The sequence below is a fragment of the Macaca thibetana genome, chromosome 15 (assembly GCF_024542745.1).
Source record: "Macaca thibetana thibetana isolate TM-01 chromosome 15, ASM2454274v1, whole genome shotgun sequence".
In the NCBI taxonomy this organism is placed as follows: domain Eukaryota; kingdom Metazoa; phylum Chordata; class Mammalia; order Primates; family Cercopithecidae; genus Macaca; species Macaca thibetana.
This window is the reverse complement of record NC_065592.1, coordinates 46,094,369-46,120,329: the sequence shown is the minus strand read 5'-3', so window position 1 is coordinate 46,120,329 and position 25,961 is coordinate 46,094,369. Positions and strand designations below refer to the sequence as shown.

General features: G+C 50.2%; 2 protein-coding genes across 7 annotated transcripts; both read right to left on the bottom strand.

Annotated features, from left to right (window-relative positions):
• Window positions 1-241: 241 nt before the first annotated feature.
• Window positions 242-6,523, bottom strand: FANCG (FA complementation group G). Of its 5 annotated transcripts, none has more exons than XM_050760766.1 (14): window positions 5,901-6,523; window positions 5,611-5,701; window positions 5,027-5,158; window positions 4,566-4,768; window positions 3,690-3,825; window positions 3,399-3,529; window positions 3,152-3,298; window positions 2,860-3,011; window positions 2,393-2,459; window positions 1,863-2,152; window positions 1,677-1,723; window positions 1,327-1,482; window positions 774-897; window positions 242-619 (listed from the first exon to the last, which is right to left on the bottom strand). In XM_050760766.1, exons 1-14 carry the CDS (start codon window positions 5,982-5,984, stop codon window positions 511-513), a joined length of 1,869 nt encoding a protein of 622 aa, XP_050616723.1. In that variant the 5' UTR covers window positions 5,985-6,523; the 3' UTR covers window positions 242-510. The 5 variants fall into 5 exon arrangements, 4 of the variants coding, with proteins under 4 accessions (XP_050616723.1, XP_050616724.1, XP_050616725.1 ...); XM_050760767.1 differs by having other exon boundaries at window positions 777-897; XM_050760768.1 differs by having other exon boundaries at window positions 2,878-3,011.
• A 10,542-nt stretch (window positions 6,524-17,065) lies between these two features.
• On the bottom strand, window positions 17,066-24,956 carry PIGO (phosphatidylinositol glycan anchor biosynthesis class O). 2 transcript variants are annotated; one of them, XM_050762073.1, is made up of 12 exons: window positions 24,918-24,952; window positions 23,397-23,908; window positions 22,610-22,753; window positions 22,295-22,418; window positions 21,802-21,961; window positions 21,411-21,590; window positions 20,924-21,148; window positions 19,621-19,672; window positions 18,847-19,053; window positions 18,447-18,661; window positions 17,759-17,829; window positions 17,066-17,600 (listed from the first exon to the last, which is right to left on the bottom strand). In XM_050762073.1, exons 2-12 carry the CDS (start codon window positions 23,905-23,907, stop codon window positions 17,471-17,473), a joined length of 2,019 nt encoding a protein of 672 aa, XP_050618030.1. In that variant the 5' UTR covers window position 23,908; window positions 24,918-24,952; the 3' UTR covers window positions 17,066-17,470. The 2 variants fall into 2 exon arrangements, with proteins under 2 accessions (XP_050618030.1, XP_050618029.1); XM_050762072.1 differs by having other exon boundaries at window positions 19,621-21,148; window positions 24,918-24,956.
• Window positions 24,957-25,961: the final 1,005 nt, after the last annotated feature.

Genomic DNA, 25,961 nt, shown 5'->3' with positions numbered 1-25,961 from the left:
TAGACCACCCTTCAGACCCAACTCATTGTCACTGTCCTGGGCTTTGGGGCTCTGCATTTAGGCAATGTGAAGGACTAAAGCCACTGCCTCCTAAGTAAGGATTATTGTAGCTCTTTCCTCATACCCAGACTTCAAGTTTGTAAGGTAGACGATGTCAGGAAAGGGCATCATAGACAACTAGCACTGACCTAGACGGTCATGAGCCTTCCCACCCAAGTATATGTAGTAGGCAGACAAGAGATAAATATGAAATTTTACTCAACAAAAGAAAAGGGGAAACAGGAAGAAAGGTGCCTTGAGCGAAGCCAATGACTTGGTGGTGACAGAGATTGTTTCCTCCAAAACCAGACTGGTAGTAATTAGGGCAAATTTCACAGGCCTACCACCAACCTCACCAGTCCAGGAATTATATAGGAATGGTCACATTCCTAACGATGGTGAAGCAGAAAGCGCTCCCCACAGAGAGACAGCCCAATGGGGCCCCAGCTCAAGCTCTTGGAAACGTGGCAGCTACAGGTCACAAGACTTTGGCAGAGATGTCCGAAACTCTTCAAGGAAGGCATCACGATCAGAGGGGCGGATCCAGCTCAAATAGCTTTCTAGGTACAGGGGGAGAGACCTGGAGAGCAAGAAGGATGATGCCTAAGGGTGAAACATTGGCAGAAAGCTGGGCAGCCATGCTCCCTCTTTCAGTGTTCACCACCCACAATAGGTCCAAGGACTCTAGGACACCAACTGCCCCTCAGCCCCAAGCCAGCAGGCCTGAGCCTCACCACGTAGCATCTTCCTGTGGCCCCTTAGTTTGGGCCTCCAGCCTCCACCAGAGTGCAGTGGCCTCATCCGTCCGATCTAACCTCTTCAGAGTCTGAAGCAGGTGAAAGTAAGTGTCTCGATTACCTGTAGCCCCAGCCCAGAGTACAGAATCTTAGAACTTAACATAATCTTAGGCATTGTTTTATAAAAAGGGAAACTGAGGCCTAGAGAGAGGAAGTATCTTGCCTACACTCACATATGGAAGCAGGGCAGATCATTCACAACCATTCCCATCCCAGTGTCCATCATCTGCCCCCTACTTCTGTGCAACCCACCCCAGCAGAGTCATGGTCTTTGTGTCTGAGGATATTGGGGAAACCAGGGAACTCTTGGGAGCCCTGCATATACAGTGTATGTTTGAACACCTGGATATATCCCTAGGTATATATAGCACAACCCAAATCACCCCTCTTGTCTGAGAACATCACTCGTACACTTATGCCCAAGTATTTCCCATGGGCTTCTCTGTCCTTGCACATCTACGCATAGCTGATGTCATGCAAGTATACGTACCTGGGCACATCTGCACACCGAGGAGGAAGTCCTGTAAGGCTTTGGTATCCTGGCCGCTGGCTACCCATTCCAGTCCACGACTAATTAGGGCGGCTGCCCGAAGCTGCTGCAGTGCCACATCTGACTTACATCCCTGCTCACCGTTGGAAGCTGCCCCTGGGGACCACTCCCGAAATCAAGAAGTGTCTTCCCAGCCTCAGTCACCAAAACCCTAAATCCTCCTCTATTTCTTCTTGTGTCCACAGTCCCTTTCTCTTAAGTCTCCTGGTGGGCTGGGACACCTTAAAGCGAACCCACTTCCACCACTACCACTTCCAGGAGGTAAGAGGAAAACTGAAAGTCTAGATCACCTTGTTCTTTTTCCTCAGGTGTGGTCCGGAAGAGCAGCTCAAGACACCTGAAGTAGGACACGGAACAGGGGTGAAGAGGAATCAATTTCAGAAACTCTAGGGTGAGTAGGTGAACATGGAGCTCACCAACTCAGGTCCCAATCAGAAAATCATCCCTCCACATCCCTTCTAGGACCCCGGGCTCACCTGCTAAATTCACTAATTGCCACTTTTTGGGCACCCAGTTGTACCCAGGCCTGGCCCTGAAGCAGGTGGGTGGCAGAGACCCAGAGTGGGCAGTATGGCAGTTCCTTGGTTCCTTTTCTGGCATTTTCCCACAGCCGGGACATCTTGGGTAGCAGAGACGATGTGCGGCTGAGCAACTCCTCACATAGAGTCAAGGCATCTTGGGCTCTGCCTGCCTGGATCAGTGCTACTGCTGCTTCCAAAAACACCTCAGGCATACAGGGCCCTGGAGGGGAGGGGGGCGGGGAGAACTGGAGTGGGAAGAAGAGGCAGTGTCTTCAAAGGCATAAGCCACCATCCCCAACCTCTTCACCAGGCTCTGGTACTATGCAGAGTCCTGGGCCCCCAGACTGGACAGACAGAAAAGAGGGAAAAACAAAAAATTGCAAAAAAAAAAAAAAAAAAAAGAGGGAAAAACAAAATCCCCCTCTATTCCAAAGGGGACACCAACCCTTCTACCCCACTGCAGAGAAGCTTGAAGACACACTCACCCTTGGCTCCGAGCTATCTAGCAACAGGGCCAGCAGGTCCAAGTAATGCTCTGCAGCGTCTTCTGCCCTAAGGAGTCAGAGCCCATAAGCCTCACCCTAGGCCCTAGCAGGGCCCTGCAAGGGTCCTGAGAATGTTCTCTCTTAGCTAACAGAGGGATGCTCATGGGCCCTGAGGAGGAGAGGGGAAGGGAAGGTCTTAGGGCTCCAATTCTGGCTCAGTATAGATCTACCTGTTACAGAATTGACTGGGGAAGAGACTTCAGAGTGTCAAAGATAGTGGGGGTTAATGTCTTAGTGAAGAGTCCTCAGTTCAGGTCTAGAAGCAAGGTAGGAGGCTGAGTAGTGGCGACCTATGTCCTCCCACTGCCTCATTCATCCCCCAAGTCACAAGAACAAAAGCAGAGTCACACCCCAGGGGAGGCATCAGAAGTGGGAAGAGAAGCTCAGGTGAGCAAGGGGAACCTCACCTCCCCGTCTGTAGGCACCTGCTTGCTAGTACGTGCTTGGCCTGGCTCTGAGTGCCACAATGAAGGGGTGAGGCTAGGTCAGGTGGTGGCAGTAGTAATTCTACCTCAATGAGAAACGGTGGGGCTTTGGAACTGTAAGGGACATTTAAGGCCTAAAAGAGAAAGAAAAAAATTGTATCTATAATCTTTGGGAACCATACTTCCTTATACTTGGATCTTGACTAGTCAAGTTACCCCAACACAAGCACCTCAGGAATTCTCCACCCTATATCTTCATCTGGCAATTCCCTACCTCAACTAGCAGCTCCAGACTTTCCAGCTCTGCTGTTGTGTCCCCCAGTTGCTGATAGAGTCTAGAGGCCTCCAGAAGCGGAGGACCCCAGGCTGATCCCTCTTTCAGGGCTGCAACCAAGTACAACAATGCTCTCTGTGGATTTCCCTAGAGGGATAGGAGGACACGGGCCTCAGCTACCCTTACAAAGCAAAAAGCTATATATAATGCTTGTGGTTTCCCCAATCCACCCTAGGACTGTCTTTACCATCTTACGGTGACAGGACCCCAGTGCTGTGTACACCTGGACCAACACAGGCCGTGGACACAGGCCTGAGGCCACTTCATGAAGGCTGCTTAGTGCCTTCTCTGGGTTCCCTGTGATCAACTCCTGGAGACCTGAGGACAATCAGGGTGTGAGCTTGGAGAGGCCTATAGAGCAGGGGTCATGATGGGGGACAAGGGTCTAAGAAGCCCATGGAACTGAATGGTACGAGAGAGGGCATGAGTCTGGAGGACCACTTAAGAGAGGAAGAGATGAGTCAGGTTGCTAGCTGACCTCGGCGGTAGGCAAATGCTGTCAAGAGGACATCCTTCAATCCCTGGGCATCCTGCAGGGTCAACGGAGCATCTAATTCCTCAGCTGGAGGACTCCAAGTTTTCAGAAGTAACAGCAGATCCTCAGAGGCTCCACTCTGGGGAAAGAAGGACAACCAGAAGTTCCAAGCCTACAACCTCCCTGTCTTCTCCTATCTCCATCATGGCTAGACCTTGAGCTCAAGGGTCCTCTTGATCCTTGAGGACACAGGCCTCAGCTCCCCTTACAAAGCAAGAAGCTATGCATAATGCCTGTGGTTTCCCCCAATTCTAAGAGATAGACAGCTATGAGGCAAGGATTTAAAAAAGAAAGAAAAACCTGGGGCAGTGATGAGCTATTCTAGCATGGCTCCTCACTCAGGGCAAGGACCATATTTGAGTTACCAGTAAGGAGACTAAGGCTGAGAGGTGACTTCAGCAAGATCACTAGAGCCCTATCCCTATCCCCCCCGCAAAAAAATTTTATTTTTTTTGAGACAGGGTCTCCCTCTGTCACCCAGGCTAGAGGGCTGGAGTGCCGTGGCGTGATCATAGCTCACAGTTCACTGTTGCCTCCACCTCTTGGGTTCAAGTGATCCTCCTACCTCAGCCTCCTGAAGTGTTGAGATTACAGGTATGAGCCACCATGCCTGACCCATTTTTAAAAAACACTCCTAAGAGAATCCCCACAATGAGAGACCAACCAGGGCAAGGTCACCCAAGAGTCCCAGAGAGAATCCAGATTTTCTGACCACCAACCCAGCCGCCTGTCCGGTACATGATGATGCTACTGCAGCTGGAGAGAAAGGAGGAGGAAGGAAGGAGGAGACCCTCAGCTTCAGGTCACTTTCCCTATTACCTGGCTGTCATTCAGGGTCTCTAGCAACAAGGCCAAGTCCCCAAGACGGTCAGCGCTCAACCAGAGGGCAGCCTGCAGGCCAGCCAGGCGGTGCAGGGCAGACAGCAGCTCTGGCAGAAGGCAGGAAGCACGAAGGGCAGAGTCCCACAGCTCCCTGAGCCCCTGTTCCAACCTGGGCCCCCGCTGCTCCTGTGTCTCCAGCACTGTAGAGTATACACACACACACAGACACACACACAGCTGAGGTAGGACCTCATCCTCCGTCTCCCCACACACTCTGGCTTTCCTCTCCTGCAGGACCCCAAAGGTCACAATAATACCTCAACCTGGTCTGAGGAGCACAGAGAAGGGCACCTCTCTCCATGGAGGTGACAGATGTTGTTGATCCTCCCATCCCCCTGCAATAACTTAAACCCAGACTGAAGCTGGCAGGGGAACTGGGAACAATCTCTGGCCCTCACCTCTCTCTAGGCCCCGCTGGATATCCTGGGCCTGATCCTCTGTGAAACCCTGGGCCAAGCTTGCCCTCAGGATAATGAAGTTGCAGATGACAGTCAGCTCCAAGGGAAGAACAGGAACTGCGGCAGGGAGCCCTGGAGCAACAAAGTTGGTCTTACAGACTGCTCCCCCATGGAAGATCCTCCAAATAAGATACCAACCCAGAGATCACCCCCCTCCAACCAAAAATGGCCAAAATAAAGAACCCACCCTCCAGCCGATTAGCTAAGGATTAAAAAAAAGAACTCAACCTTTGGACAGAGAGTCTGGAAAGGGCAAAAAAGTTATCCAGATCAAACCATCCTGGAAATCATTTTTCAAATGCCACTCTGTGCGTAAGGAAGAGAGGGATTTGCCTGTACAAAGATGATTCACTCCAGCCCCCTCTGTGCCTTAAACAGGACTCCCTGCCCCCTAAGTAATTTTGTCGATGCCAGAAATGCAGGAGCAGATGAGTCTCTGGCTATGGAGGAGGGGAACTCCCCTTACCTGCTTACCTGACCTCCATAGTCTGCAAGGTAAGCAGGTAAGGGGAGGACCTGCTTACCTTGCAGACTATGGAGGAGCCCTCTGAGCCCTTCCAGTGCATCCTGAGCCAACTGCTGTCGCCTCAGAGTCAGACCGGAGTTCTGAGCCACCTGCCACATGAGGGAGGGGTTGTCATTGAGGATCAATCCTTTTTTCTCCCCTTGCAGCAGTGGCAAGGGATGCATTCTCCAGTCATTTCTGGCTCTTTGGTCAAGCTCAGCCCCTCCCCATCGGTTGGGGTAAATCCACTGCAAACCCGCTTTCAGGGATCTTGGGGCTGCAAACCGAGGGTGCCACCAACCGTGTTACCTTGGCCTGTCGAACGAGCCGGTCATTCTTTTCCCTCCACAGGTCCAGGCAGCTGGAGCCCACAGAGGTGGTCTGGCGGGACATGGTGGCCGAGGCTGGGCCCAGACACCTGAAGCGGACTTGGGAAGAGTGAAGCTGGCACGCCCAAGCTCTCAACCCCAGCGGGGAGGGGCCTGGGAACTTCCGCACCCCGCCGAACTCCTCTGCTTCCCTCGGGGTCCCAATTCACCCGCCCAGGCTTTCCAGGACAGATGGACGCTCTCTCAGCGCGGCCCGCCCGGGTCTCAACCTCGCCTGTGGTTGGCAGCGCCTGCGAAGCTCTGGGCTGCGGTTGGTCCTCTTCAAGCGTTAGTTCCCGCGGGAAACTCGGGGAGGAAACGAGTCAGCAACCCCCGACAGGTAGGCTTAGGCGGGCTAGAAGCGGGGGCCGTGTCTGGGGCAGTCGCACGGCCGGCGGTGCGGCCCGCTTGGCCCTCGCGGAGGCCACAGCCTCGAGAAAGGGTGGCGGGAGCGAGTCTCGGCTCCACAGTCCGTGGCTTGCCCCTTCCTCGCTGCCACACTCCCAGGTCCGCCTGGGTTCCCGCTTCCACTGAGGGCCGGCCGCGAGGTGCGTGCTGGGAGTCGTAGTACCGCCCGGCGTGGAAGAGCCCCGCCCCGGCGTGGAACAACCCCCCACCGCCGCCCCCCGGCGTGGAACAGCCCCGCCCTGGCGGACGGTGTTTCCAGAAAACGGTGACTGGAGACGAGCGCGCTCCGTAATCGTCCATCGTTTCTCTGCTCACTGTCGAGCACCAACATGCTCACCACGGTCGGCTCTCTACCGCGTGTAGTCTGACTGCTGGCAGTGCCGCTCTGTACTTGCACTGCTCAAAGGTACCTGCCCAATCCTTTCAAATTAAATGGAGCTAGAATTGAATATTCAAATGCAAAAAGAAAGAAAAAAGACAGGAAAGAACGCTACCATACATACATACATAACATCAACTCAATGGATCACAAACTAAATATAAGAGCCAAAAATATAAAACTTCTAAAAGAGGCCGGGCGCGGTGGCTCAAGCCTGTAATCCCAGCCCTTGGGAGGCCGAGGCGGGCGGATCACGAGGTCAGGAGATCGAGACCATCCTGGCTGACACGGTGAAACCCCGTCTCTACTAAAAAATACAAAAAAAACTAGCCGGGCGAGGTGGCGGGCGCCTGTAGTCCCAGCTACTGGGGAGGCTGAGGCAGGAGAATGGCGTGAACCCGGGAGGCGGAGCTTGCAGTGAGCTGAGATCCGGCCACTGCACTCCAGCCTGGGCGGCAGAGCGAGACTCCGTCTCAAAAAAAAAAAAAAAAAAAAAAAACTTCTAAAAGAAAACGTAAACCAGCCTAGCCAACATGGTGAAACCGTCTTCACAAAAATACAAAAATTAGCCGGGCGTGGTTCGTGCGCCTGTAATCCCAGCTACCTAGGAGGCTGAGGCGGAAGAATCGCTTGAACCAAGGTGGTAGAGGTTGCAGTCAGCCGAGATCGTGCCATTGCACTCCAACATGGGTGACACAGTGAGACTCCATCTCAAAAAAAAAAAAAAAAAAAAAAAGGTAAGAGAACAGCTTTATGGCAACGAGTTCTTAAGACACAGCACTAGAAGCTTGAACAATAAAACAAAAAAGTTAACTTTATTAAAATTAAAAACTCTTTTACTACAAAGGTATCATTAAGAAAAGTTGGCAGGGCGCGGTGGCTCACGCCTGTAATCCCAGCACTTTGGGAGGCCGAGACGGGCGGATCACGAGGTCAGGAGATCGAGACCATCCTGGCTAACACGGTGAAACCCCGTCTCTACTAAAAACACAAAAATTAGCCAGATGCGGTGGCGGGCGCCTGTAGTCCTGGCTACTCGGGAGGCTGAGGCAGGAGAATGGCGTGAACCTGGGAGGCAGAGCTTGCAGTGAGTGGAGATCGCGCCACTGCACTCCAGCCTGGGCAACAGAGTGAGACTCCGTCTCAAAAAAAAAAAAAAAAAAAAAAAAAAGAAAAGAAAAGTCATAGGCTGGATGTGGCTCATGCTGTAATCTCAGCACTTTGGGAGGCTGAGGCTGGAGGATTCCTTGAAGCCAGGAGTTCAGCAACAAAGATGGTGTCTTTTGTAGAGACATTATCTCTACAAAAAATGCAAAACATTAACCCTGGCACAATAACACACCTGTAGACCCAGCTACTTGGGAGGCTGAGGTGGGAGAAGCCCTTGAGCCTAGGAGTTCCAGGTTGCAGTGAACCATGATCACACCACTGCACTCCAGCCTAAGTAACAGAGTGAGACCCTGCCTCAAAAAAAGAAAGGTCACAGTCACAGAGTGGGAGGAACTACTTGCTAATTATATACCTCATAAGGGACTGGTATCCCTAACACATAAAAACTCTCAAAACTCAAGAAAAAGATTTTTAAAACAATTTTAGCTGGGTGTGGTGGTTCACACCTGTTATCCCAGCACTTTGGGAGGCTGACGTGGATCATTTGAGCCTCAGAAGTTCAAGACCAGCCTGGGCAACATAGCAAAACCCCACCTCTACAAAAAAATACAAAAATTAGCTGGGCATGGTGACACACGCCTATAGTCCCATCTACTCAGGAGACTGAGGTGGGAGGATCACCTGAGCCCAGGGAGGTCGAAGCTGCAGTGAGCCATGATTGTGCCACTGCACTTTAGCCTGGGCAACAAAGTGAGAACCTCTCTCAAAACAAAACTAAAAACAATTTTAAGATGGAACAAAAAAAAAAAAAAAAAAAACAGACATTTTACCAAAAAAGATACACTAATGGCTAAGAAACACATAAAAAGATGCTCAGCATTATCAGCTATTAGAGAAAGGCAGTTAAAAACATGGCCAGGTAGGCCGGGCGCGGTGGCTCAAGCCTGTAATCCCAGCACTTTGGGAGGCCGAGACGGGCGGATCACGAGGTCAGGAGATCGAGACCATCCTGGCTAACACAATGAAACCCCGTCTCCACTAAAAATACAAAAAAATTAGCCGGGCGTGGTGGCGGCGCCTGTAGTCCCAGCTACTCGGGAGGCTGAGGCAGGAGAATGGCGGGAACCCGGGAGGCGGAGCTTGCAGTGAGCCGAGATCGCGCCACTGCACTCCAGCCTGGGCGACACAGCGAGACTCTGCCTCAAAAAAAAAAAAAAAAAAAAAAAAAAAAAAAAAAAAAAAAACATGGCCAGGGCCGGGCCATGTTACACCTGTAATCCCAGCCCTTTGGGAGGCCGAGGTGGGTGGATCACTTGAGGTCAGGAGTTGGAGGCCAGCATGGCCAACATGGTGAAACCCCGTCTCTACTAAAAATACAAAAATGAGCCCGGCATGGTGGCGCATGCCTGTAATCCCAGCTACTTGGGAAGCTGAGGTGAGAGAATGGCTTGAACCCGGAAGGTGGAGGTTGCAGTAAGCTGAGATCACGCCACTGTACTCTAGCCTGGGCGACACTGCGAGACTTCATCTCAAAAAAAAAAAAACCGCTATACACAGCTGGGCGTGGTGGCTTACACCTTTAATTCCAGCACTTTGGGAGACTGAGGAAGGTGGATCACTTGAGGCCAGGAGTTTGAGACCAGCCAAGCCAATAGGGCAAAACCCTGTCTCTACTGAAATACAAAAATTAGCTGGGCATGGTGGCAGACACCTGTAATCCCAGCTACTCGGGAGGCTGAGGCACGAGAATCACTTGAATCTGGGAAACAGAGGTTGCAGTGAGCTGAGACCGTGCCACTACACTCCAGCCTGGGTGACAGAGTGAGACTCTGTCTCAAAAATAAGTAAATAAAAATAAAAATAAAAACACTACACACATACGTACATAAAATGACTACAATAAAAACAGATTACACCAAGTGTTGGTGAGGATGTGTATAAGGAACCCTCATACACTGCTGGTGGGAATATAAAATAGTACACTCACTTCGGAAAAGTTTGGCAGTTTCTTAAAAAGTTAATCATAGGCGGGCCGGGCGCAGTGGCTCACGCCTGTAATCCCAGCACTTTGGGAGGCCGAGGCGGGCGGATCACAAGGTCAGGAGATCGAGACCACGGTGAAACCCCGTCTCTACTAAAAATACAAAAAAAATTAGCCGGGCGCGGTGGCGGGCACCTGTAGTCCCAGCTGCTCAGGAGGCTGAGGCAGGAGAATGGCGTAAACCCAGGAGGCGGAGCTTGCAATGAGCCGAGATCGTGCCACTGCACTCCAGCCTGGGCGACAGAGCGAGACTCCGTCTCAAAAAAAAAAAAAAAAAAAAAAAAAAAGTTAATCATAGGCTGGGCATGGTGGCTCATGACTGTAATCCCAGCACTTTGGGAGGCCAAGGCAGGTGGATCACGAGGTTAGGTTATCGAAACCATCCTGGCTAACACGGTGAAACCCTGTCTCTACTAAAAATACAAAAAAATAGCCGAGCATGGTGGCATGCACCTGTAGTCCCAGCTACTCGGGAGGCTGAGGCAGGAGAATGCCATGAACCTGGGAAGCAGAGCTTGCAGTGAGCCAAGACCCCATCGCTGCCCTCCAGCCTGGGTGACAGAGCGAGACTCCATCTCAAAAAAAAAAAAAAAAAAAAAGTCAATCATAAATTTACCATAAGACCCAGCAATTCCACTCCAAAGAATACTCCCAAGAGAAATGAAAACATACGTCCACACAGTTTTGTTGCAAATATTCATTGTAGCTAAAAATGTTCATAATAGCTAAAAACCGAAAACAATCAAAATGTCCATCAGTTGGTCAAAGCCAATGATTTAGCAATAAAAAGGGGCAAAACAGTGCACCAACAAACTTTTTTTTTTTTTTTTTGAGACGGAGTCTCGCTTTGTTGCTCAGGCTGGAGTGCAGTGGCATGATCTCAGCTCACTGGAACCTCTGCCTCCTGGGTTCAAGCAATTCTCCTGCCTCAGCCTCCCAAGTAACTGGGATCACAGGCGCACACCACCACGCCCAGCTAATTTTTTTGTGTTTTAGTAGAGACGGGGTTTCACCACGTTGCCCAGGCTGGTCTCGAACTCCTGAGCTCAGGCAATCCACTGGCCTCAGCCTTCCAAAATGCTGGGATTACAGACTTATAAAGACTGAAAACAGGCCGGGTGCTGTGGCTCATGCCTGTAATCCTAGCTTTTTGGGAGGCCAAGGTGGGCGGATCACGATGTCAAGACATTGAGACCATCCTGACCAACATGGTGAAACCTCATCTCTACTAAAAATACAAAAATTAGCTGGGCATGGTGCACCTGTAATCCCAGCTACTCGGGAGGCCGAGGCAGGAGAATCCCTTGAACCTGGGAGGCAGAGGTTGCAGTGAGCCGAGATCGCGCCACTGCACTCCAGCCTGGGCAACAGAGACTCTGTCTCAAAAAAAAAAGGAAAAAAAAAAAAAAAAAAAAAAGACTGAAAACAGGCCAGGCGTAGTGGCTCATGCCTGTAATCTCAGCACTTTGGGAGACTGAGGCAGGCGGATCACCTGAGGGCAGGAAACCAGCCTGGCTAACATTGTGAAACCCCATCTCCACTAAAAATACAAAAAATAGCCAGACGTGGTGGCATGTGCCTATAGTCCCAGCTACTTGGGAGGCTGAGGCAGGAGAACCACTTGAACCCAGGAGGCAGAGGCTGCAGTGAGCAGAAATCATGCCACTGCACTCCAGCCTGGGCAACAGAGTGAAACTCCATCTCTAAATAAATAAATAAATAAATAAATAAATAAAAAAGACTGAAAACAGATCATTGGTCTGGGGTGGGATTAGAGAATCAATGTAGGGAATTTTGGGGGGGGGTGATAGAAATGTTCTAAAATTAAGTTGTGGCATTTTGCAATAACTTATTTCATATGACACCAAAAACATAAGCAATGAAAGAAAAAAAAAGGATAAATTGGACTTTCTCAAAATTAAGAATTTTTGTGTAGGCTGGGCGCAGTGGCTCACGCCTGTAATCCCAGCACTTTGGGAGGCCAAGGTGAGTGGATCATAAAGTCAAGAGATTGAGACCATCCTGGCCAACATGGTGAAATCCCGTCTCTACTAAAAATACAAAATTTAGCTGGGTATGGTGGCGTGCGCCTGTAGTCCCAGCTACTTGGGAGGCTGAGGCAGGAGAATCACTTGAACCCGGGAGGCGGAGGTTGCAGTGAGCCGAGACATTGCCACTGCACTCCAGCCTGGGCGACAGAGCGAGACTCCATCACAAAAAAAAAAAAAAAAAAAAAAAAAGAATTTTTGTGCATTGAAGGATATTATCAAGAAAATGAAAAGACAACCCACAGAATGGAGAAAATATTTGTAAATCATATATCATATCATATATCTGTTAAGGGACCTGTATCTAGCATGTATAAAGAATGCTGGCCAGGGCTGGGTGCAGTGGCTCACGCCTGTAATCCCAGAACTTTGGGAGGCCGAGGTGGGCGGATCACGAGGTCAGGAGATCGACACCATCCTAGCTAACACGGTGAAACCCCGTCTCTACTAAAAATACAAAAAATTAGCTGGGCATGGTGATGGGTGCCTGTAGTCCCAGCTACTTGGGAGGCTGAGGCAGGAGAATGGTGTGAACCAGGGAGGCAGAGCTTGCAGTGAGCAGAGATCGCACCACTGCACTCCAGCCTAGGCAACAGAGCAAGACTCCTTCTCAAAAAAAAAAAAAAAAAAAAAAAAAAAAAAAAAATGCTGGCCAGGCACACTGGCTTACACCTGTAATCCCAGCACTCTGGGAGGCTGAAGCAGGAGGATTGCCTTAGCCCAAGAGTTCAAGACCAGCCTGGGCAACAGAGTGGTGCCCTGTCTCTACAAAAACATAAAATATTAGTCGGCCATGGTGGTGCACACCTGTAGGCCCAGTTACTCAGGAAGCTGAGACAGGAGGATTGCTTGAACCCAGGAGGTTCTGGCTTCAGTGAGCCATGATCATGCCACTGCACTACAGCTTGGGTGACAGCAAGACCCTGGTCCAAGAATAATAATAATCCAATTAAAAATAGTCAAAGAATCTGAATGGGCATTTTTCCAATAAGCACAAGAAAAGATGCTCAGCTCAGCATAATTAATCATTAAGGAAATGCACACCAAAACCACAATGAGATATTACTTCACACCCACTAGGATGGTTAGAATCAAAGACAGATAGTAACAAGTGTTGACATGGATGTGGAGAAATCGTTACCCATATATACTTCTGGTAGGACCGTAAAACGATATAGCAACTTTGGAAAACCAGCTGGCAGTTCCTTGAAAGATTAAACAGAGTTACCTTATGACCCAGCAGTTGCTCAGCGTACAGCTAGGTATACACTCAAGAGAAATTAAAACATACGTCTCAACAAAAACTTATACACAAATGTTTACAGCAGCATTACATAATAACCAAAATGTGTAAACCCAAATGGCTTTCAATGGATGAACGGAAAACAAAATGTGGTATATCCATGCAATGAAGTATTATTTGGCCATAAAGAGGAATGAAGTACCAATACATGCTACAACATGGATGAACTCTAAAAACAGTAGGCTGAGTAAAGGAAAATAACACAGAAAAAGGCACTACTGTATGAGCCCATTTATATGAAATGTCCAGAACAGGCAAATCTATACAGACAGAAAACAAATGAGTGGTACCAGGAGTTAAGGGGGAGAAGAGAAGGAATGACTGCTTAAGGGTATAGGGTTTCTTTTTGGGGTAACGAAAACATTCTGGAATTGATAGTGATGATGATTGCACAACGTTGTGAATATACTAATGACCACTAAATTATACACTTTAAAATGGTTAATTTTATATGAATTTTACTTCAATTTTAAAAAAGAAAAAGAATGAAGTACTGCTGTGTGCTGCTATATAGATGAAACCGGAAAACATTATGCTAACTGGAAGATGCCAGTCACAAAAGACCACATATTATTATGATCCCATTTCTGTGAAATATCCAAAATGGGCAAATATATAGAGACAGAAAGCAGATTAGTGTAGCAAGGGGTTAGGGAGGGTTGGAGGGTGATACCTAAAGAGTAGATTTTCGGCCGGGCGCGGTGGCTCAAGCCTGTAATCCCAGCACTTTGGGAGGCCGAGACGGGCGGATCACGAGGTCAGGAGATCGAGACCATCCTGGCTAACACGGTGAAACCCCGTCTCTACTAAAAAATACAAAAATCTAGCCGGGCGAGGTGGCGAGCGCCTGTAGTCCCAGCTACTCAGGAGGCTGAGGCAGGAGAATGGCGTGAACCCGGGAGGCGGAGGTTGCAGTGAGCTGAGATCCGGCCACTGCAGTCCAGCCTGGGTAACAGAGCAAGACTCCGTATCAAAAAAAAACAAAAAAAAAACAAAAAAAAAAGAGTAGATTTTCTTTTGGGGTTGATGAAAATGTTCTAAAATTGATTCTGGTGATGGTTGTACAATTCTGTAAATACACAAAAACCATTAAATCTTACACCTTACATGGGTAAATTTTATGGTAAATTGTATTTCAATAAAGTTTTTTTAAAAAAGAATCAGGGCTGGGTGCAGTGGCTCACACCTGTAATCCCAACACTTTAGGAGGCTGAGGCAGGAGGATGGCTTGAGGCCAGTTCAAGACCAGCCTAGGCAAGACAGCAAGATGCCATCTCTACAAAAAATTAAAGGAAAAAAAAAAGAATCATTGAGTTAGTGTGGAATAGACTCTGATTTCAAGGAAAAGGCAAGGATAAGAAATAATTTTTCTTTTTAAGAGAGATAGGGTCTCACTATGTTGCTCAGGCTAGAGTGCAGTGGCTATTCACAGGTGTATTCATTGTGCACTACGGCCTCAAACTCCTGGGCTCAAGTGATCCACCTCAGCCTCCTACATAGCTGGGACCATGCCTGGCTATTTTTTTTATTTTTGTAGAGATGGAGTCTTGCTATCCTCAAGTGATCCTCCTGCCTCTGCCTCCCAAGTAGCTGGGACTATAGGGGCATGCCATAGTGCCTGGCTAGAAAGAATTTTTAATAGTTTAAATCAATGTACTAATGTCTTTATCTTATAGATATACCAGGAGAAAGAATAGACAGTGGTTGGCAGATGAGCAAATTAGTGCTACTGCAAAAAGTGCAGGGCACCTGGCTAAGAAGTGGAGGAACTAGGGCCTAAAATCCTTCCATGGGTACTAGGGACGGAGGAAAGGGGCTTTTTTTGTTTTGTTTTGTTTTGTTTTCGCCTTTCTCGCAAAGACACTATTTGCTCACCGAACCATGCTTGGGAGTTGTGTCCACCAGACTTGGGGAGAGGCGTTTTTCTAATTCATCTTACAGGCCAGCTGGGGCCAACTTCACCCCCTTGCATTATTAAACCTCTTTCTACCACGGTAAACAACAAGCTATCCTTTTTCTCTGTTTTTTGAGAGGGAGTCTGGCTCTGTAACCCAGGCTGGAGTGCAGTAGCGTGATCTTGGCTCACTGCAACCTCTGCCTCCCAGGTTCAAGCGATTCTCCTGCCTCAGCCTCCCAAATAGCTGGAATTACAGGTGCATGCCACCACACCAGCTAATTCTTGTATTTTTAGTAGAGATGGGTTTTCGCCATGTTGGCCAGGCTGGTCTCAAACTCCTGACCTCAGGTGATCCACCCACCTTGGCTTCCCAAAGCGCTGGGATTACAGGCATGAGGCACCATGCCCCGCTGAAACATACTTTTTTCATCATCTTACTATTTGGCATCTGCAACACTAGGGACCATTGGCCATTAATAATTTGAACTTAGCCAGGTGCTGTGGCTCACACCTGCAATCCTAGTGCTTTGAGAGGCCAAGGTGGAAGGATCGCTTGAGGCCAGGAGTTTACGAACAGCCTGGGCAATGTAGCTAGACCATCTCTACAAAAATTAAAAAGTTAGCCAGGCATGGTCCCAGATACTGAGGAGGCTAAGATGGATTACTTGAGCCCAGGAGTTTGAAACTACAGGGAGCTATGATTGCACCACCGCCCTCCAGCCTGGGCAACAGAGCAAAAATATGTCTTTAAAATTATAATAACATTAAAAATAATTTCAATTCTTCCCTTAGCTACCTACCACAGCAGTGAACGTTTATACTTCACAACCATTACTACTCAGCTTCTCTACTTTCTACCCATTAAAAGTAGGTGCTGGCTGGGCGCGGTGGCTCAAGCCTGTAATCCCAGCACTTTGGGAGGCCGAGACGGGCGGATCACGAGGTCAGGAGATCGAGACCATCCTGGCTAACACGGTGAAACCCCGTCTCTACTAAAAAAAAAAATACAAAAAACTAGCCGGGCGAGGTGGCGGGCGCCTGTAGTCCCAGCTACTCGGGAGGCTGAGGCAGGAGAATGGCGTGAACCCGGGAGGCGGAGCTTGCAGTGAGCTGAGATCCGGCCACTGCACTCCAGCCTGGGCGACAGAGCGAGACTCCGTCTCAAAAAAAAACAAAAAAACAAAAAACAAATAAAAGTAGGTGCTATCCCATGGTTTTAACATCTGTTCTGTTTTTCAGTGGTATCAGCTCCTCCTGTTCTAGGTATGGTCAAACCTCAAATCTCAGTCCTGACGCTTCTCTCCAGGGCCTCTACCCAGCTCTTTTGATGGACATCTCTAGGAGGATTTCATGCCAGTATTTTAAACATGAAAGGAGTGGTGGGGTGAACAGAGGGCACAAAACATACACGAGAAGAGAACCAGTGGATTCACACAATTTTGACTTCAAGTCAGGAATAATGAATGGGACAAGGTGGACTGCTACATAAGATGGGCATGTAGATCTGATAAAGAGTGGCACAGGTTGGGAAACAAGGGAGGCTTCCATAGAAGGGAAGGGCAAAGGGTGCTCTATAGTGAAAAGGCCCAGTGGAGTGGGGGCATAGCACTATTTGGGACCTCAGACAGTTAAAGTCAGTGCTGCATGATGCCTGGGCTTGTCTTCTCAGTCTTCTCTCTTTATCAGACAAAGAACAGGAACTTAACAAAATGTGTTGCATGGCAAAGGAAAATCGTGGTGGGATAATAGGATTGATTTGGGAAGAGGTCGAGGCAGTGAATTCAGACAACTCCAACCACTTCCTAAAGGTTCTCAGGCACAGCCAGGCACCTGATGATGACTGTGCCTGGTGGGAAGAGAGACTGATCCTCCTCACAACCCCTGTAGAACAGTGGGGCTCCCCCACATCTCAGACACATATAATTGTATTATCATTTTATTCCACTTTTTTTAAATAGTAGAGACGGGGTCTTGCTATGTTCCACAGGCTGGTCTTGAACTCCTGCGACCAAGCAATCCTCCCGCCTCTGCCTCCTAAAGTGCTGGGATTACAGGGGTAAGCTACCACGCCCAGCCTATTTTATTCCACTTTTAGAGACCACCCGCCTTGTCCCTCAGATGCATCCAAATCAGGAGTTAGGGATCATACTCCACTGTGGTCCTGAATTATAGAATAATGAAGTCCTAGAAGTCAGCAGCCCCTGGCTGCATGGTAGTAAGAGGTATGGCTGAGCCTGTCTTGCAGATCATCCAGTACCTGTACAGGCCAGGCTACACTGTTCTCCAGCACTCTCTGTAGCCATGTGCCAGTAACCACAGCCTAGGCTACCTCTGCTGGGCCAGAAATAGCTGCCTGAACCAGGAGCTCACAGCACCATCCACTCTCATCACCAAAGCTATGCCCAGGAGAAGTCCCACGCTGCTCACAATGAAGCCCACAGCCTCAAAAATGAACCTGCAAAGAAAGGTGGAGAATCTCAGGGAACAGAGTAGGTCTACTGCCTTTTCCCTGTAGAGGCAAAAACTTGGCCATTCTGGATGTTTAGGATCTTCATACTTTGTTCCAAGTTTCTCCCTCCCCACCACCTCTACTTCTCAAGCAAATCTACTCACTTAGGGGCAAACACTTTCCAGACCATGAGATGCCTGCGAAGGATGGAGGCTGCCAAGGCACAGGCCAGAATCTAGAGGAGGAGAGGAGGGGCCATGTTACTTGTGAAGGGGAGGAGGAAGCAGGGCAAAGGGAGAGTTGCTATAGGCCCCTGTAAAAAATGGAAATAGGAGAATAGTGCATGTCAGTGGAAAAAATAGTGCATGTCCTGGGCTAGGAGTTAGGAGACCTACTTCCCATCCTGCCCCAAGCACTGACTCACTATGTGACTTTGGGCAAGTCATTATCCATCTGTAATGCTAATACTCAGGCTCTGGCCTCAGGGTGGAGGAAGATACCAGTGCCACATCTGCTTCTAGAGGAAAGGAGGAGGATCCATGACCACAGTTTGGGAAGAAAATCCTGGCTATCACCTCAGTTTTTCCAGTCTGTCCACTGATAAGAGTAATCCTCAAATGTAACTAGCAGGGTCCAGATCTAGGTTGTAGAGAGGAAACAATCCAGGACTAGGATTAAGGAGACCCAGGTTCAAGTCTCAGAGTTGCCATTTGAGGCCACTGGGCTTGAGCAACCACTTCACTTATGTGTACCTCAGTCAAGGCTCTCTCCCACGGTTTTGAAGGTCTGAAAGAAACTGATACACACCCATGGAGAAAGAACACCACTTCCTGATCTCTCTCCTACACCCACCTGAACACCAAGGATAAAGAGGTACTTGAGGCCCAGCTGCAGCAGTGCTGCATAGAAGTGGTGAGGCGCATCCCGGAGCCGCATCTCCATCAGTGGCTCCTCTTCCTCCTCGGGTCTGACTCTGGCTTCAGCTTCATTCCCTGGGGGCTGCTGTCTCTTCCGCAGCCCTTGACTCTCACACAGGAAAGGCCAGAGCAGGAGCAGTGGGCAACCTACTGCCTCGGGAGAGGGTATGGCTGGAATCAATGGGTCACCCTGGCTGGCTCAGGTTCCAATTAGCCTACGCCAAGGGGTGCCAAAGATCCAACAAACCCACATCTCTCCATTCAAATCCAGGGGTTTCCTCTCTTTCCACAAAGCCAGAGTAAATAAAGGAAGCAAGTGAAGGAGAAGTGGGTACCTGCAAAGAGGAGGTGGGAGGCAAAAGTGTTGGCTCCCACTAGCAAAGCAGGCAGCCAAGTACAGGAGCCATGACCCTCTGGGAATCCCACGAAGGCTGCATGCCAATGGATGGCTGGAAAGACAGGCTGGTGGCCCGTGGAGTAGAAGGTCTGTGTGGCCATGAGGGCCCAGGCCGAGACTGCCCGCCATGGCACAGTAAAAGGACCTGGAAGAAAAGATATGCCACTTTACAGTCACTTCTTATTCCCTAATCCATAGGCTACTGCTCCATAGTCATATACTCCTACTACTTCAGTATCAATTCTCATACACACTCACATTCCCATCAGCCCAACATCCTCACAGTCCACACTCTAATTATTCTAATTCTCTCTGTGGTACAAAAGCGCCATCACGCTTATCTGAACCCTGCTGTGGTCAATCTCTTTCTTTCTCTCAAACACCTACAGTTCACTGTGCCATTATATATTCACAATTCACTACTTCTATCACTGGAAAATCAAGAAATGTGCTGATAAGGATGCAGCATTTCCACAAGGAATCTTAGAGGACTCCTTGTCTCCCCTCTCCATGAACCCTGGGAACCAACAGGAGGGATCGATTCACTTGGCTATGGCAGATAAGAGAGAGGACACCAAGACCTTCCCAGCTGTGTGGGGTATGGGACCCTCTGTCAAGCTCAGGAACATCAGGAACAACACCTCCTTGAAAACAAGAGGGGCCGAACTCACATCACTATTGTCTTTAGGTGAATCAGAGCTGAGATATTTACCAGGGGTGGTGATGGGTATCCCAGCAGCAAGCAGATGTAGAAGAAGGAAGCTCTGCAGAAACAGAAGCAGGAACACAAGGCTGATGCGCTCCGCATGCAACAGCAGAAGTGGGAAGGCCAACAGGGTGAGGGCTGTGACCATAGCAGCTGAGTAGACACTCCCCAACTGATAAGCAGCCACAGTCAGGGGACCCTGAGATTTGGTCCTCTCTAGCCGGCCCCGGAACTCCTCCTGCATGTGTCGGTAGATTTGAGGGACCACATAATCCAGGTCAGCTTGAGAAGTGGGGGGGCCTGAGAAGGGAGTGAGGACAGTCCTGGTCCTTGGAGCGCCTGCCCCAGCCTTCACCAGCACCGTCACAGGCTTCCAAAGCAGCAGCGCGAGCCCTGAAGCAGCCAGCCCCGCTACAGCCCGAGGCAGCACCATGGATGCCCCAGAGACCAGGGCCCGGAGACGGGGGGGAGCCTCATCTGCCCCTGACGCCAATGCCCAGTAGGCAGCAGTACCCAATGCCATTAGGGGCAGTCCCCAGCGCACAAAGAGCATGGGTGGCTCAGGGCTCTTGAGATTACCATAGTGGCAAAGCCACAAGCGCACAGCAGCTAACAGGGCCACCAGTGCTGCCACGCAAGCTCCATACCACAAATTCTTGGCTCGACCACCCACCATAGATGCCAGAGGACTCAGCCAGGGAGAGGAGTGGCAAGCAGGTGTCTCTTCAGGGCAACGATGAAAAAGCCCAGCTAGCCTTGTACATAAAAGCAACCCAATTCCAAGCCTCAGGGCATATGCACCACTGTGCCGTGGGGGGTTTGTTGTGGCCGAAGTGCCAAGGCGGGGCATTGTGAGCAGCTTAGGTGGAAGCAGCTGGCCCTCCCAGTGAAGCTGGACAACCAGGAGCAGGATGAATGAGCCCAAAAGGAAGGGGGTGGCCCTGGCCTCAGCTACAACAAAACTATCAGAGAAGAATACAGCCAAGCGAAAGAGCAGGAGTAACAGGACGGGCCCAGGGATCGGAAACAGGGTTGCCAGAGGTCTCTTGGACCCCCAGCCAATCCAGGCTTTCCACAGAAAAGGCAGGAATGAGCTCACTGCAGCCACAGCCCCTAGAAGCACTAGATCTAGCTTCAGCTCAATAATTCCCAGGAGTCCAGCATACGCTATGGTCCCAACAAGGCCCCAGGCCACGGGTATCAGAAGTAGAGGGCGGAATGGAAAGTCTGGGGATATTGCCCACTGAGATGCCAGCAGGCAGATAAAGCAGGCAGCAACCAAGAGAGCAGCACCCCCCGCCATGCGGACCAGAGAGAAACGAGCCCAAGACTCGATGCACATGGCCCGAGCTCCCCGCAGGAACTGCTGCAGCTCAGCAATCACAGTCGGCAGTGTCGCCTCAGCCCCGTTGGGGCTCTGCAGAAGCCACTGGTAGTCAGCAGAGGCCTTGGAGAAGAGGTTCTGCAGCTGATGAAGCTCCTTAGCTTGAAGGTCCTGAGTAGCAGCGGAGTAGGTACGAAGAAATCGGGACACCTGGCAGAGAAAAGGTCAGAGGCCAAGGGGAACAGGTCAGAGACATAAATTGGGGCAGAGGCAAGAACAGGTATTACAAAAGGGGGTACAGGGAAGTCAAAGACCCAAACTTTGCCCAGGATGGGGGAAGGGAGGGATAACAGAAGAGGGATAGGTATGGAAGGTGGGACTAAGACTAGTCAAAGGACAATAGAGTGGTTCATTATGCTTCTTTCATGCCCACCCTCGCTCTGTCACCTGGACACCCAGCCCACTTACCTACCTGCTGAGCATTGAGATGGAGAGCTGAGGCTTGGGCTAAAGCAGAGGAGTGGGGCTGGGAGTCCTCGCCCCCTGAGAATAGCTCAGCCATCACTTCCCCAGTGTTTCCAAATGGGATGGGCAGGCCCAGCAGCAGGGCCAGTGTGGGCACAAGGCTAACTTGAGGAATCACCTCTGGCTCCTAAAGGGAAATGACAGTGGTCAACAGATTCATTACAAAGCTGAAGTCAATGTTTGGGATGGGAGACATAGGGGCCTAGGTAAGAAATGAGAGTGGAGGATACCCAGGATAATGGATTTGGGGGCCTATAATAGAGGTATTCATGAGGATGCTGTGATGGTAACATGGGCTGATTACTGGGAGAACAGATGAGGAACATCCCAGGCCTCACCTCTGGTGGGGTGCTGGGGAAGAGTGCTGTGGGGCTATATAGAAAGAGTGCAGCTGAGACCTCCAGCTCACTGTCCCCTCCATGGTCTCCATTTGTGGTCATCCCATGGTCCCCAGCCACTACCAGCAGTGTGTCATTCTCCAGACGCTCCACAAGTCCCCTGGGGGCCAAGAAATGTGTCAGGAGTAGAAACAAATAAATATTTTCCTCAAAAAGAAAAAAGATTTTTCTCAGGGGCCTGTTCATCCCCAGCTATAACTCCATTAGTAAGGCCTAGACCTTTGGCAAAGAGACAGGTCTTCAGCCATGATCCTGATGCACAAAGCTATACATTGAGTTAATCAAGATGGATGGGGCCTCTAGCTTTAGCAGAAGGCCTAGAGAAGACAGAATTCAGCCAGGAAAGAAGCTCTAAGAGCTTCTTCTCCTGGGACCACATATCCTGAGATTCTCAGATACAAACCCACTCCCCCAGCCAATGCCCCACACTCACTGGATGACCTGGTCCATCTGGCTAAGTTTCTTGGCCATTTCAGGGTGGTGAGGGCCATGCTTGTGGCCACAGTGGTCCACACCCAGGAAGTGAGCAATCAGCACATCCCATTCACCACTGTCCACTGTGAAGGGGAGAACAATGAGCACAGAAGACTAAGACCCACTCCTCAACCCCAGCCAGGCTTTGACACTCCTCTATGTCCAGGGATACAAGCCCAGGCTGTTACACCCATTGGAGGCTCAGAATTTGTGGACTAAAGCAGTCCTCCCCAGCTCCCAGTCTTAGAACTACGTGCTCTGGCCCCATGCTCACTGGTGGGGTAGAGGTGTTCCAGGATGCCATTGTCCACTGTGTCTAGGTCTCTGACATTGAAGGATGGGAAGAAGAAAGCTTTGGAGAAAGCACCAGGGAAAAGGTCTTTCCAGGTATCATCTCCCATGAAGACTACACGCCTTCCTGCAGGGACATGAAAGAGAGGTCAGAGCCTGAGCAAACGTCAGGGTCAGGAGAAAACAGGAAAAGAGGCCCTTGAAAGACCCATCAGAAGTTCCAAACATGTAACCTAAGAAGTACAGCAATTCCATACAGCAATCTTTATCCTTCAGGGCCTAACATTTTCCACCAGGAAGCTTTCCCTGATAACCATACTCCACCCAGACCTCACACTTACCCTTCCTACAAAATGCTCTGCTAGTTCTGTATCTGGGTATCTCTACTGATTTGTTTTTCCTGGGTGTATCCTGCTTCTTCCAAGCCAATGAATGAACAGGGCCTGTATTTCTCTGCTTTCTTCTCCACACTTGTAAGCCAAGATCCACATCTTCTCTTCTTCCCTTCTCCCTTTTACTGAGAGGTCCCCAAGAACAAAACTTGCACTCCATTCAGATTAGAAGCTTCATAGGACCAAAGCCCAGATCCCTTTTCCTCTGTCCCCCAAACTGAGCTCCCCACAAGCAGGGCCCTGGCCTCTTTCTTCTCCTCTGTTCCCCTACACCATAGTCAAGTGTGCATCTGGGCACCCAAAGGTCTGACTCCCTGACTTCGAATTTTGAAGAAATTTGCCAGGGTACTTCTGGCCTTCAAAGTGGCCCACACTGACCTGCACTGGTGAGCTGCTTAATGAGATTGTCTTCCACTATGGCATGGCTGGCAAAGTTACTACCAGCATCAATAAAGGTAGGCAGTGAGCCAGTGGTGAGGGCCTTGAGGCGCTGCATGGTGGTGGTAGGAGGGTCAACCTGAGATCGGTAGAGCCGGGCATGGTGGGGCTGAATCTCCAGGATCCTCTGCAAGGAGCTTAGTTTGCCCAGGAAGGGTAGGGAGACAGGAGGCTCTCCAGGCACATGTGAGTGCTGGGGCTGGGCGAAGTCAAATCGCAGAGCATCTATTAGCACCAACACAACCCGTGAAAATCGGGAAGCCATCCAGCAGGCCCCAGGTTTCCCTTGGCTCCCCCATGGCAGGGACCCAGGGCCTGGGGGCTCTTGGCAGCTGCTATAGTTGGTGAGCTCCAAACGGGTGAGCAGGAAGCCACTGGTGAAGAGGGCAATGCCAGCGTAGAAGACAAAGCAGACCCAGGCCAGGAAGAGCAGCACTGAGGCTTTCTGCATCCTGATAGGGGTGGGGAAGGAAATTCATTACTGTGGGGCAAAGAACCAGTGGATATTCTAGTCCCTGAATACAAGCCCAGCTAGAATCACTTCCTCCCGGACTTTCCTGGAGATAAACTGTCCCATAGCCAACCCCTCGCAATATTACTCTCCTGCTATTTCCAGGCTGGGCGTGGTGGCTCACGCCTGTAATCCCAGCACTTTGGGAGGCAGAGGCAGGCGGATCACCTGAGGTCAGGAGTTCGAGACCAGCCTGGCCAACATGGTGAAACCCCGTCCCTACTAAAAATACAAAAATTGGTGGCGGGCACCTGTAGTCCCAGCTATAGGGGAGGCTGAGGCAGGACAATTGCTTGAATCGGGGAGGCGGAGGTTGCAGTGAGCAGAGACTGCGCCACTGCACTCTAGCCTGGACAACAGAGGGAGACGCCGTCTCAGAAAAATAAAAAAGCTATTTCCAGGCCCCACCCCAGATCTACTGAATCAGGATCTTCGAGGGGTAGAGCATAGGAATGTTCACATGTACACGCAGGAAATGCTAATGCTGAAAACACAGTCACGAGGGAAAGTTATTCCAATTGGTAACCAGGCTCTCCTACAGGCCGTTTCTGCACCTCTCCCCTCGCCAATCTCAACACCCACTAGGGTGGAAAGGGATCAAAGCCGCAGGGAAACCCGGGCCCAGCCAACGACGCCGCCTGGCGGGCACCGAGGGGACGAAGGGGAGGAGTCACGCTCCGCTTCCGGGAGGCTAGGTTCGCCAGGAGACCTGAAGCATGACCTTCGCCACGCAACGAGGCTGGGGCGCGGGTCGAGAGTCGGTTGGGCCTCGCTGGAACCCAGGCGTGCGACCGGCTCTGCCTCCTCCGGTAGCTACCCAGCCTCCCGCTGGGCACCCTAGCCGCGGTACTGACCACCCTTGGTTGGGAGCTAAGGGAAAGAGGAAGACTCCCTTGTTTCAGGGTGAGGGGACTACGTGGGGTTGAGGTTCTCGGCAGACCCTGGCTCACCTGCAATGGCACCCGGAAGTGCGGCGGCGGCGGTGCCTGCGGCCTGGCACCACAGAGAAGCGCGCGCCAGAGAGGCCCGCCAGTGGCTCCATCGCCATCTGCCGGCATCTCGGTGGAAGTTTGGCCAGGAGCGTGGGGCTGGCCAGAGAGTTTGATGGGAGATTTAATAATTGAAAATTGGGAACAGGGGACCAAGCTGGAGAGTTCACGGAACCACTGTCCATTCATGGTTACGACTAAGAGCACGGCTGCTGGAGTCAAACTTGACTTGAATCCTAGCTCGGCCGCACATATTGTCATTATGAGGTATTACCTCATCTGTAAAATGGAGATAATACTTATTTTTCCCTTTTTGCTTAGCTAAGTCCAACTGAGATTTCATTCTCCTCTCAAAGCCTCTGAATCTTACAACTGGATAATTAAGCAAATAATCCTTCGGAGTGGAGGAGGGGAGGCTGGGCGCCAGTGGCTTACACCTGTAATCCCAGCAATTTGGAAGGCCAAGGCAGGTGGATCACCTAAGGTCAGGAGTTCGAGACCAGCCCAACCAACATGATGAAACACCGTCTCTACTGAAAATACAAAAGTTACCCGGGCGTGGTGGCAGGCACCTGTGATCCCAGCTACCTGGGAGGCTGAGGCAGGAGAATCACTCGACCCCGGGAGGCAGAGGTTGCAGTGAGCCGAGATTGCACCACTGCATTCCAGCCTCAGCGACAAAGTGAGACCTTGTCTCAAAAAAAAAAAAAAAAAAATGAGTGGAGGAGGGAAAAACAATCCAATTAATGGGCAAAGGATTTGACTAGACATTTCTCCAAAGAAAATATACAAATAGCCAATAGACACATGGAGAGAGGCTTATTATAAGCCATCAGGAAATGCTGGAGATACTGCTTTGAACCCACCAGTATGGCTATAATCAACAAGTGTTGACAATGAGGAGGAGGAATTGGAACCCTCATACACTGCTGGTGGATTGTAAAAACAGATAATTCAAAACGATAAACATAATTATCAAATGACCCAACAATTTCAGTCCTAGGT

Excerpts from the sequence above, each read along its gene's own strand:
- PIGO (XM_050762072.1), bottom strand. The coding sequence starts at position 23,907 with ATGCAGAAAGCCTCAGTGCTGCTCTTCCTGGCCTGGGTCTGCTTTGTC. Across the intron at positions 18,662-18,846 it reads CTCCCACCTCCTCTTTGCAG|TAGGTTGCCCACTGCTCCTG; the intron begins GTACCCACTTCT and ends CTCCCGAGGCAG. Across the intron at positions 17,830-18,446 it reads TCTTTATCCTTGGTGTTCAG|ATTCTGGCCTGTGCCTTGGC; the intron begins GTGGGTGTAGGA and ends CTCCTCCTCTAG.
- FANCG (XM_050760766.1), bottom strand. The coding sequence starts at position 5,984 with ATGTCCCGCCAGACCACCTCTGTGGGCTCCAGCTGCCTGGACCTGTGG. Across the intron at positions 3,826-4,565 it reads AGACCCTGAATGACAGCCAG|AGTGGAGCCTCTGAGGATCT; the intron begins GTAATAGGGAAA and ends TTCTTTCCCCAG. Across the intron at positions 620-773 it reads CCACAGGAAGATGCTACGTG|GTCTCTCCCCCTGTACCTAG; the intron begins GTGAGGCTCAGG and ends CTTGCTCTCCAG.